Source organism: Pogona vitticeps, chromosome 3 (genome assembly GCF_051106095.1).
Source record: "Pogona vitticeps strain Pit_001003342236 chromosome 3, PviZW2.1, whole genome shotgun sequence".
Lineage (NCBI taxonomy): Eukaryota > Metazoa > Chordata > Lepidosauria > Squamata > Agamidae > Pogona > Pogona vitticeps.
In genome coordinates this window covers 169249457-169261947 of record NC_135785.1, presented here as the reverse complement: position 1 = coordinate 169261947, position 12491 = coordinate 169249457, and the positions used below count along the sequence as shown (strand labels likewise).

Genomic DNA, 12491 nt, shown 5'->3' with positions numbered 1-12491 from the left:
GCAAGGACTGCCATCCTTATTTCCCAGACTAACGTCTCAGTCCTGTAGCTGCTAAAAAGTCCCACTGGCTTGAAAAGAAGTTACTTCCAATTACAGTGGACCCTCTACTTACGGAATTAATCCGTATTGGGATGGTGGCTGCAAGTCGAAAAGTCTGTAGGTCGAATCTCCATTGACCTACAATGCATTGAAAACCGATTAATCCCATAACTGGCGGTTTTTATTCTATTTTTGTTCCATTTTGGGTTTTTTTCCGGTCTATAGGTCGATTCTCTGCCTGCAAGTCGAATCTAAATTTTGCAGCCAGATAAGTCTGTAACTCGAAAAGTCTGTAAGTCGAGGGTCCACTGTAGATATGTATAAATGCATTCTAAGAGATATATTCCATCAACAGATGCAAGGTTTTTTTAAATTTCTAAACTCATTTAACTGTGCTTCCATAATTACAATTAGCCACACCAGATGTAATGCTAACATGAATCAATGCCTTAGTCTTATGTACAGACTAGGCCATTATGTAATTTAATAAATAGTAGATGCTTTCCATCTTCCAGTTTTAAGCTACAGGTGCAGCTGGCAAAAGTGTAAAATATGACTAGAGGTGGGCGTGAGCCACTGAACCAGCAGTTTGTGCCAGTTCGTTTTTCAGCTGAACAGGTGTTGGGTCGTGGGCACCCACTCAGAGTAGGGAGGGCTACTCTGGAAGTACCAAACACCTGTTTGCCCAAAAAATGAACCAGCACGAATCACAGGTTTGTGCCCATGTCTAATTATGACTGATCTATTTGGAGATAAATCCCATAGAGTTAAATGGATACAAGTTATTAGGTTACGATTCTGTACACACTTTCCTAAAAGGAAACAGTGAACATGGTTGTGAAAACAAGTTACATGAACGAGAAGGGTCTAGGGATAGAAAAAGTAACAATGATCTGAATACCCCCAAGTCACAGATGAGAAAAGAAAGGGTATAAGAACAGAATGTTTTAGTAACAAAAACTCTGGCTCAGCAGTGTAGAGAAATTCCCTGTAACAAACATAAGGGAACCCTTGATTTAACCATCTGAAGGTGTATATGCATAAAAACTGAAAAAGTACCACATTTAAAAAATTCACAGTGGAACGCATAGACCGTAACTGATAATAATAAAAGAACAGTTCTGTTTACCCAACGTGTTGAGTGCAACTTTTCATTTGTGCAGCCATCAGTGCACAGAAAATGAGAGGCTTTCCATCAAATGCTAACCAAAATCCACCTCTTCACCAACCCTTGCTTCCCCCCCTCCCAAAAAAGCCTTTGAACTAGGAAACAAACCAAAGGCTGAAACAGTCTTCATACTTATTTTAAAGTGAGATTTCTCACTTACTTCAAGTAGGTCTTAACAGACATTTATGCAATATTTATAAATCTGACATAGGTTGAAGATGAATTGTATATAGTACAGATGACCTAAAAACATACAAAATTCTATTTAACATCTAATACACATTCATTTACTGTCTTTAAACTGAACAGTATAGACTTTCAGTAACCTTCGCCTAGTGTTTTCCTTTGCCTTGTGACATTTTTCTTAACAAAAAGTATAACTGGAGAACGAGTGGTGGCAAGGAGAGCAATGTACGTGGTAGTCCTGTATGCTTTTATCCCCCTGTCCTCTCCCCTTCCCAGTTACTTTGGAGTAAGCTCAGTAGTTCAGGCATCTCGCTGTGGAGCCAGAGGTTAGGAGTTAAATTCCCCACTATGTCTCCTGCAAATAAAGCCAGCCTGTGTGGCCTTGGGCAAGCTGCACAGTTCCCAGACGAAAGTACACCTCTGTGTAATCTCTACCTAGAAAACCCTGGAAAGGGTCACCATAAGTCAGAATTGACTTGACAGCACATTATTCAATTACACTAGTGCTTTTCATCCATTTAATTAAGCCACTTAAATGCTGCCATAAGAACCAAGAATAATATTAAAAACCTGTAGTCCAAACCCACTGAAGTCAGTGGAGCAAAAAACTCTATAGTGTACAGTACATTGCTAAGCCAGTTGCACTGGAACATAAACATCATGAAATGGGAAGCAGAGCTTTGTTAAAAGTAATTCAGGCTTCGCAGTATCCACTGGTTTTGTGCCAGTTTACACTTTGGAAGAGGAAAATCTTTTCTGACCTCTGTTCAAAGTCACCATAAATTCAGGTTTTTGAAGAAATAAATAAGCAACAGTGGGCAACAGCAGTGGGTCCTGGGCTCATTCTGCCAAGACTGGCCAACGTGGAGGGTGACCACACAAATTAGGCCATAAACTGAACCACCAAATGATGGGCAACCTAGAAAAGCTACTTTAAAATGAGCATGGTGTGCTTGTTTAAAGGGATTTTGATGGTATTAAATTCAGCAGCATATTTTGTACCCAGAATCTTACCTATGCAGTTTTGAAGTGGATATGCATAGAAGCTACAAAAACAGCCTTGGAAGAATACATAATATACACAGGTAAGTCACCCTTGTCCTAGATGCACTATGAAAATAACAGCATTTAGAAATGTACCTAATTCACTGTAAGTAATGCTAAAATGTACGTCTGACATAAGCAGCTTTGATTCACTCTGATCCAAATTAAATTACAGAATTGTTTAATCTAAATTTTAACTGTAACAGGAAATGGCTACATTTTCAACTATGGGGAAAGTGGAAAGTATCATTCTCTGATGGCTCTGAAAACATTAGACAGGTCCGTATGTAACAGCTGACTAGCTTAATGAAACTTGTATGCTCAGAGGTAGCATATGTCCAATGTCCAAAGAAGGACAGAAAAAGGCCACCACCATTAGGTTTGCACACTTGATTATTCAATTACTCTTGGAATCAGAGTACCTGTATCAGGACTAGATGGACATTCATTTTGATTCAGCCAGACTATTCCTATGGCCCAGAATCAAAACACAAAATTTCCTTCCAAGAGGACTGGGGAAAGAGAATGTTGAGGTGCAGAAGCAATGCTTAAATATTCCTCAATCAGCAAGCAGATCATTGATCTTTAAGAAATAATTTTTCACATTGCTACAACACATATTTGGCTCCGAAGACAACCTACCAAATTGAAGTGTGCAAACTTGTGTTTTCAGATCACAACTCCCCATGGTGCCTGGGGAGTTCTGGAAGATGTAATCCATAAAAAAACAAATATCCACACCTTTTACCCCCATATAATAACCCTTGAGTTCTTGGCTTCCAGTCAGTCACTTACTTTTTATTTACCATGGGTAGCCCTAGTTACTGTCACGGCAGGAAATGCCAAGAAAATTACCAAGTCCCAACAGCCAGCGGTGGTGTAGCATGGGCAAGGCCACAGGGGTGCTTGACCGGGTTGCAAAATTTCAGCCCTGTCATGGAGTCATCAGGTGAGGCAGAGTGCACAGCAGGGGAGAGTGTGTGAAGCTCCCCTCCCCTCTTCTGGCTGCAGCTGCCTCACCCACTCCGTTTCTCCCTCTGGGCAGCTGGCGGCAGAAATGAGGTTTGGTCAAGTGGACCCATCTCCTTGGAGAGGGTGGCCTGGAGCAGCCTGGCCTCCTTCCCCCAGCGTAAACAAAGCCGGCAGGCCACGTGAAGGGGGTAGTGTGGGGAGGTGGCTCTGCTGGCACCGAGTCCCCTCCCTGCTGCTTCCCAAGGCAACCTCAAAGGGGCGTAATACTAGCCTTGCCCTGGGTGCTGGCATCCCAAACTATGCCACTGACAGCCAGCACAACCTTCCTGTTCCTTTTCCCTGAGCAATGCTATGTTTGGCTACTGGGGCACTCGGCACAATCCAAATTTATGGCAGGGATGCTGAATAAAGAGTTCTGTGAGCCACTGTACAAGAGGAAAAAGAATGAGAAATTATTGAACTGCCCTGCTTTCTAAAGGTGAACTGCCCACTAAATTTCACACACATACATACAAATGAGGAAAAAAAATGCATTGCTTTTCTTCATCTATTGGAGGCAAGCCATTTCTTGTGCAGCCTGTTATATCCTCTAAGCACACATCTGTAGGCATGCACCAATATGCAGGCAGAGAGAAGGAATGATTATGCCCTATGCTGATACCTCTGGGCCCTGCACAAAACAGACCCTAAAGGGAACAAAAATATCACTTTGCTGTTTGCTTTTTAAAACTCAGTATCATGAGATATTGTGTCAACGGCAAATCAGAATCTGTTTCAGGACTACATCGAGTAGCTGTCCCTAATGGAGAAAGGGAGGGGGATCATGTAAACACTCTGTTCGCATAAGCACTCTGTTCTGGGAGTTGTAAACACTGGCAAGATGATTGCTCTCCTTCCATGAAAAGCAACAGTAATGTAAAATTTCCATGGGGAAACAAAATCTGGCATAAACCCACGGTTCCCATAATTGACTGCACTTGCAAGAGTTCACACAAGTTCACTTGGGCCATACTCTTCCCAGCTGACTGCTGGAAATCACTCTTGGGGGTGGTGGTGGAAATGGGATCTTACAAACAAGACTTTTTCTGTGCAATCCTGCTGCCTCACCTCAGTCATGGCCAGTTATGAGAGGTCAAAAGAGCATCACAGTCTGTCTGCAACCTTATGTGTTCTTCTGTTAGTTTTTTTTAAACTCAACAAAAAGAAAAGTTCATTAAGGAAAAAAGGCATAACTGTACAATGCCTTTTAACTATGAGCACTAGTAACCCACTGCCCAGAAACAGCCTCAGATAAATTGCATTCTTTATTTGAGGACCAAAATCACTGTCATAATCTGATTACTTGAAACTTTCCTCACACAGCCTGCTGAGCACCAGATAAGATTTTTCTCCCCCTACAGAAATGAGTCACCACCCATGTGTGGTAAAACTATTACAACATGATGGTTCAATGAAAGGGGAGAATCAACTCCACATTAAAAAAAGCAGGAGAGTGCCTTCTTATCCTTTTTTCCCCTGTATATACTGTCAATTTATGTATCTAACCAAATATGCAGTCTTAGTGCACGTTAAAAGACTAGAGTAAAACTGTTTATGCCAAGTTCCACTAACAAAGAGAGAGCTTAAATACAATCATCTTAAATTATCAGAATATGGCTCATTATATTAAAACATATACGATATTGATATGTACTTAAACGATGAGGGGGCAGAAATCATAAGACTTGACTTGATTTTGTTGTAACTCTTTCCAGACCTAGCTATTAAAACTCCTTGTCTTCATGAATACAGTCTGGTCTGTGTGGTAAAATTAATGATTGATGTTATCGGATGCACAACTACTCACTTATCCTTTGCCCTTGCTGTATTTTGCAGCTCTCAAAAGATAAAGTTTGAAAAAAAAAATCACTACCTGCAAAGCAATAATAAATGCCGAGGCCACAGAGGCGTGAAATTTGCTTCATGCCTTCCTACTAACTAAAGTTAACAGACTCAAGACTAGGTTGATCTAGGATCCATTTTTCAAGTATTTGCTTTTCCTTCTTCTTTGTTAGTATGACAGTAGCACCTTATTGCACATTGCTTTACAAAAGATTCACCCTTATGTGTATGGGGGGAGTGGATTTTTTTGTCCAGGGCATTTCACTGACCTGAACCCTGGCAAAATCACTTTCCCTTTCCGGTACAAATCATCCTGGAAGCCTCTGTTCATCCTCTGCACCAACAGCTTCTCATAAAGCAGTGGGTGGTAGGCCCCCAAGGTACAGGCCGCATCATAGTAGAGTTCATGATAGTGGCAAAGATCAGTTTGTCGGACGGAAGGAATGTATTCGTAAACATGCACTTCACTGCACATTGACATCATGATGAGGATCCCTAAAAAACACAAACGCAAAGAATATATATTTATAGTAGGTCAGTACAATACCCAGTTGTTTCTTTTTAATTGTTGCACCTGCAAAAGTCAATTCAAGCTCTATATGCTAAAAAAAGAGAGTAGAAATATCAAACCCATGAGGAGAGTCCTTTTACATATTGTTCAGGTGACCAGGTACAGTATAAAAATAAAGTATCAAAGATGTTTGTATTTTTAGTGGGGGACTTCTAGTGGGTGGGGAGTGTTTGGGGAATGTTATGTGTGTGCATGTGTCTGGTCTCTGGGTGTCTGTGAATTTCGTTGTATGGTATACTGTGTATATACTTACAATGACAATAAATTATATTATTATTATTATTATTATTATTATTATTATTATTATTATTATTATTATTATTATTATTATTATTATTATTATTATTATTATTATTATTATTATTATTATTATTATTATTATTATTATTATTATTATTATCCCCAGTACAATATACGACTTTGAGACACAAATAGAAGCATAACGTCTTACATATTTATTCCCATCAAATTCCAAAGGAATAGTTTTGTCCTCGTCATTAAGAGTAAAATATTTTCACAACTTTTCAGTCCTGGAAAATAAATGTTCTCCGTTTGCACAGTGTTGCTTATAAATCGTAGTAAATATAGTAGTTCAAAGCAGCCTAGTGCCCATAATAATTCCCAGGGCCTCACTATAGTGTCCATTTTTAATCAGAGAGCAATAATAAATCTTTTATGTTATGGGAAGATGTACAAATGATGCAAATAAATAAAGAGTTTCTGCTTATAATTTTCTTCTCTTATACAAGACCCCATGTTCATTTTAAGCCAGGTCATCCTGTTTTCACTCTTGTTAAATGCTTTTCAGTTCACACCTATTCATGAAATAAATCTCAGAAAATGAAAAAAAAAAACAAAGAGGTGCACAGACAACTGTATAATAAAAAGATATCCATCCATGAATAAGGAGTAGACTCACAGAACTGAAAATGACTCCAAAGTTCACCAAGTCCAATCCCCTTCTAAAGCAGGAAAACCACATCTGAAGCATCGTTAACAAAAGGCTATTCAGACTCTGCTCAAAATCCTCCAGTGAAGGACAAAGTTGTCCATTCCATCATCAAATGGCTCTTGCTGTCCAGAAGTTCTTCCCAATGTTTACCTGAAATCTCTTTAGTGCAATTAGAACCTATTCATTTGGGCCCTACTCTCTGGAGCCACTCAAAACAAGCTTGGTCCATCTTCCACGGGGCATCTATTGGAAAATCTAGAGGGGCCTATCCTACCCCCTCTTCTCCAAAAACCAAACATACATAACTACTGAACTATTCTTACTAGGGCTTGCTGAACCTAGGTTGTGTTCCCTGATAAACCTCTGCATACTAAGGATACAAACAGACGAGTTTCATTTATGGATGAAGTAGAGAGAGAGTAGGTGGTTGCAGCACCACAGCATTTGTTTACAGGACTGCATGCGAGACAGGTATTAAGGTTAGTGTGTCCTCGTTTCACTCACCTTACTGGTTCTGCAGTAGAAAAATTACCGGTTACCACTAAGGACCAAATTATTAATTTCTGTTTTGTGGGAAGCAACCATGAGCCTCAAATGCCCAAACTACCTCTGTCCTAAGAATTTGAATGTATACTCCTTTACATCCAACCTAGTTCAAGAATTCAGAAGAATAAGAAGCTGAAAGAAACAGGAAGACGTGGCTATCTATACAGTGGGGTCTTGACTTACAAACTGCCCGAGTTACGAACATTTTGACTTACGAACCGCTCTCACAGGAAAATATTGACTTGACTTACGTACTTAGATTTGAGTTGCGAACTGAAAAAAAAACTGAAAAAAAAACACATGGGAGGCAGGGAAAGTGCAAAATTTGAACTTTCAGTTAACTGTTGGCTAGTGAAAAGGGTGCCTGTCTGCTCCCTCACTCCTCCCAGCGTTTAGAGAGTGGATTGGGAGTCTTCAGACTGCCTGGTACTGCCTGGACTGTATTTTCCCTGCCTTCCCTGAACCTTTCTTGACCTAAGAAACAAAATATCCCCCTCTAGTGGTCGAAGGCGGAATAGCAGCTTCCCATTAGTTTCTATGGACGGAAAAGAGCAGATACGGATCAAATGGTTTTCAATGCATTCCTATGGGAAATGCAGATTTGACCTGAGAACTTTTTGACTTGAGAACCGCCTTCCAATACGGATTAAGTTCTCAAGTCAAGACCCCACTGTAAAATCATGGAAAATGGCACTGGCTGGCTTCGTAATATCATGGGGGGGGGCGTGCTTAAGGGAGAAATTGGCTATGAAAATTCTATTATTTTTACAAGGTATCTGAATCAGCGATCCATGATGTCGTCTTAGTTAATGATTTGTATCTAGAAATCAACAGTTTAGCTAAATGGAACATTGTTTTTTTGTTTTTCAGTTCTATAAATGCTTTCTTGTGCTTCTCCGCTGTCAGCCTCCTTCAGCTGCTGATGGAGAAACCACAAACGTCAAGACCATCCAGCTAAACCAGAGAGCAGAAGGAGGAGTTACATGTCACAGCCAAGTACTTCCACAAGTGGATGAAAAGGTGGTTTGCCTTCTGAGCCCAGAGTCAAGCACGGAACCAGGTTCAGATAACACCCCACAGCTCTCAAAGGAAAATTCATTCTTGTAAACAAAGTACAAGCTGTTAACCTCCACAACTACATCGCCTGTATTACAGTTTTTATTACCAATGTGCTTTTTTTAAAGGTATCTACTGTGTATTAAGGACAGGAGGAACAGAAAATATGTTGCTATTGCAATTTTTAATACTGGAAAAAAACACAGGAATTATGTGAGGATAGTGGTGAGGGGAAAAATAGAAAAAGATCTAGATTCACAAGGGAATAACTTTAATATGGGGTTGACTAGAGTTGAACAGCAGATACCTTTATGTCCATTCTATTAAAGTTAGCAAGACATTTAACTCCTGAGGTCATAAAACCACAACATTCTTTTTAATGCTCATAGCCTGATAAGCACTGACCACTAGAATTACATCGCTTGTAATTGGAACATTATAAACATTATTTGGCTCACACATATTTTGGTTCAGCATATGGATTAGTAATACCCATTCTAAAATTCCAATTCTGATTCTCCCAAGTCAACATCATAAAATAAGGCCCCCCTTCTGAGCTATCCACAGTAGCTCAATCTTTCAGATAAAGATGCACTTTAATCACTAACTCTGTGGATTGTAGGCAAAATTTTTGTATAACTTATGGGGCTCTTTTCCCCCTTAGGATTGCCAAACATCACTTTTGCAACCATGCCCTAGAGGAGGCCTATAATTATTAAGCTGAGTCCAGCCTACTAGCTGTGTATAGTTTTTTTCCCCCATTTATGTGACTTCTTTGTCTTAAATGTTCAAAACAGTTTACAATAAGAACCTTTCCATACTCTGTATTTATAGGCAACACATTTAATAAAGCTGCTAGGAAACCATTATACATGACAGGCAGGGTGCATTCAACTCAATACACCATATGTCCAGACTGACTCTACTGAAAACACATAATGTTACGAGTGATCATATCTCAGCTTACCTAGCTAAGATGAATGAGCCTTTTGGCTTTACACTCAGCTCCATTGCTCCTCCCTTTTGTAAAAAACGAGAAAACAAACTAGAAATCTCTTTCATTGGCAATAGCTCCCTCTTTCATCTAGACTGGAAAACTGTCAAGGAACCTAGATCATGTTGGATCACCTGGAAAGGGCCGCTTTCTTAGGTCCCACTGCCTTTAAAGTGACCTTTTCTGTGCACGTATGATTTGATCCCCACTGCCCAGCCCAGGTACAAAAAATACCAAAGAAAGAAAGAAAGAAAGAAAGAAAAGAGTAGTCCTGCTGCTGGACCAAAAAAAAGGTTTGGGCAGAGAGCTGGTCTGGAATTTCCTGTATGTCACATGGTGGCTGGGAAACAGCCTAAAGCAGACCATGTCACAGGCCGTCCAAAATGGGACCTTCTGCCATCTCCTTTCACTCTGTAGTTAACAGCAATGAAACAAACCAAGATACTAAGCCACTTAATACTGTATTCTGCTTAGTCCTAAATGTGTTAATCAGTTTTGAGAACAACTTCATTAACTTTGTTAAGCAAGTTTGTTTGCTTTCTCACATGAAGGGAAGAATGAAGAGGATACACATGTGGCTAAAAGTCTAGCTCATATGTGAATTCATTTCCTGGCAATATGGTTGTCCAGAGTTGTCTGGTAATAAGGACTGGAGCTGCAGCTGTGCCACAGAGAGCCAAATAATAACCGGATACGATTATAAAACAGGCTTGATGTGTGGTTTTCTCAAGCTTGCACAGTCCCTTTGCATTAAAGGGAAATAAATGTACAGTGCCCCTTTCCCACTTCATGGCTTGCCAAAGTAACAGCACATGGGGTAGAGAAGTCCAGAATCCCCTCTTTTCAAAACGAAAGCTAAAAGTAAGATTCCTAAGGCATAGATGGCTCGTGGCTGTGGCAAGAAGGCACTCCCTGAAATTCGGGGGTGAGATGAATCCTCAGGATGCATCCTCACCCTGATCCCTGTTCTAATGTGTTTTTAAAAAACTTGTCCAATAAAGTGATGTTGGCAACAGTTTGAAAGAAACTCATTGTTCAGTATCACTCAGTTTACACTAGCAAGTTAACTGGTCTCATGCCTCACAAACATATGGCTACTTTGTCAAAGTACAGTACCTGAAAATGTTGGTCTATGTGACCTAGAGCAATGGATCCCCAACCTTGGGCCTCCAGATGTTCTTGGACTACAACTCCCAGAAGCCTTCACCCCCACCTCTGCTGGCCAGGACTTCTGGGAGCTGAAGTTCCAGAACCTCTGGAGGCCCAAGGTTGGGGACCGCTGACCTAGAGTACAGAATGACCTTTCTGTTTATTAACTCTATAAAAATTCTGACTCCATATCTTAAATCTGTTTTATGTAAGGCAGTGGTGTAGAACTGTGGCCCTCCAGATGTTCTTGGCCTTCAACTCCCAGAAATCCTGGCCAGCAGAGGTGGTGGTGAAGGCTTCTGGGAGTTGAAGTCCAAGAACATCTGAAGGGCCACAGTTCGACACCACTGATTGTAAGGCAGTGGTGTCGAACTGTGGCCCTCCAGATGTTCTTGGCCTTCAACTCCCAGAAATCCTGGCCAGCAGAGGTGGTGGTGAAGGCTTCTGGGAGTTGAAGTCCAAGAACAGCTGGAGGGCCACAGTTCGACACCACTGTTGTAAGGGATTCAGAATGGTTTTGAACCTCTCTCTCTTGTTCATGGTGTCAGATATGAATGCAGTTAAGAAATTTGCAAGAAAAAGAAACAAATGTATGTCCCATTCAGTGAACCATATCCATGTCAGGAGCCTGAATAAGAACAGCCCCTTTGTTTCTAAAGCCAATTTATACTATTTTAGGTCCAATGTGTCAACAGTCTAACATGGTTATGCCTTGTAAATTCCTTCTTTGACAGTTCATCTTATGAAAATGCAAAACGGTCACAGGACATAAGTTAAAAGGTATGATTATTCTTTACTGCCTTAATGCAGAGTTGAACATTATATAGAATTGCTATGGTGCCTCCCATGTTATTGATGTTAGGTTGCATCTATCCAGACTTTCAGATTAAGTCCACTGCATGTAGATCCTACACATGATGAAACATACAAGATTATGCATTCATTTACTCATCCCCATCTCCAGGCTTGATGAGGATGGATGCTTAGATAAGAACTACACCAGTGTAGTTTGGACATGAACAGACACTGGATTCTCAGGTGTAGACTTTATGCAAAAGCAACACCTGTGGGTGAATGTCAAAAGTAAATGCAAGTAGGCCGGGTGAGAGATCAGGGCATGCACTATTTTGCTCTTCTACCATCAACAGCTTCTGTTCTATGAAGCTTGTCCACCATACTTCCCCCTTCTATGTTTTAACAGTGACACTCTAGGCAGCACTATTCAGTGCTCAAATAAACCCACTTTATCCATTTTGATAAAATGGTGAAAATTTAGACTTAAAACTCTGAATCTTAATACTGGATAAATGATCTTTTCTTCTAAGAACTGGCAGCAACACTGTGGTAAATAAATGTGCTAGATCCAAGCTAAAAAGAAATCAGTGGGGCCTTGTGTTTAAGGGCATACCGCCTCTGATACTGAAAGGCAATACAGTCCTTATGAGTAGTAGCCACGAGTAGCCTCATCTTGACTGCATTCTGGGTTTTTTTGTTTTGTTTTGTTTTGTTTTTTGGTAAAGCGTACATGTCGCATGGATGGCATTACTTGATGTCTTGGCTTAAATCCAACTTCCAGTCCCAGCTAGGGTACATCCATTGAATCAAATGTGGAATGGTGAATCACCATGTACATAAATTCCATCAATGCAATGGGTCTACTCCAGTTGTAACTTAACCCACTGCAGTCACACTGTAGTGCTATTGTATCTCCTGCTTCATGAGATGTAACTAGCAAATAAGCAACAAATAGGTTGTCATATTAAAAGCTGACAGTGCAACGGAGCTCACAGTGCATAGTACCCTTCACACAATCTGGTGGAGGTTTCTCCCCCAAAGAAACTTGTTTCTCCACAAGATAAGCCCTTTGTGCAGGCTGTGAGGCTGATCTACATTCGCTTCCTGATGCCATTATGACTCTTTCTAACCAAGAAAA

At 40.4% G+C, this 12491-nt stretch overlaps 2 protein-coding genes across 11 annotated transcripts in view; one reads left to right on the top strand and one right to left on the bottom strand.

The window, feature by feature from the left end:
- ST6GAL2 (ST6 beta-galactoside alpha-2,6-sialyltransferase 2) overlaps positions 1 to 12491 on the bottom strand; it is a 102604-nt gene that overhangs the window by 25988 nt on the left and 64125 nt on the right. For all 6 annotated transcript variants that reach the window (XM_078391470.1, XM_072994533.2, XM_072994532.2 and 3 more), the window contains one exon: positions 5560 to 5785. In XM_078391470.1, coding sequence (XP_078247596.1) covers positions 5560 to 5785 — 226 coding nt within the window. The remainder of the gene's footprint in view (positions 1 to 5559; positions 5786 to 12491) is intronic.
- The window catches only part of LOC110074125 (opsin-3), a 100771-nt gene that overhangs the window by 84594 nt on the left and 3686 nt on the right, over positions 1 to 12491 (top strand). For 3 of the 5 annotated variants that reach the window (XM_072994536.2, XM_020784021.3, XM_020784023.3), the window contains one exon: positions 8230 to 10424. In XM_072994536.2, the coding sequence (XP_072850637.1) occupies positions 8230 to 8466 (237 nt within the window). In that variant the 3' untranslated portion in view covers positions 8467 to 10424. Of the gene's footprint in view, positions 1 to 8229; positions 10425 to 11292; positions 11339 to 12491 lie in introns of those variants that run through there. The other 2 variants (XM_072994538.2, XM_072994537.2) reach the window with 1 other exon arrangement.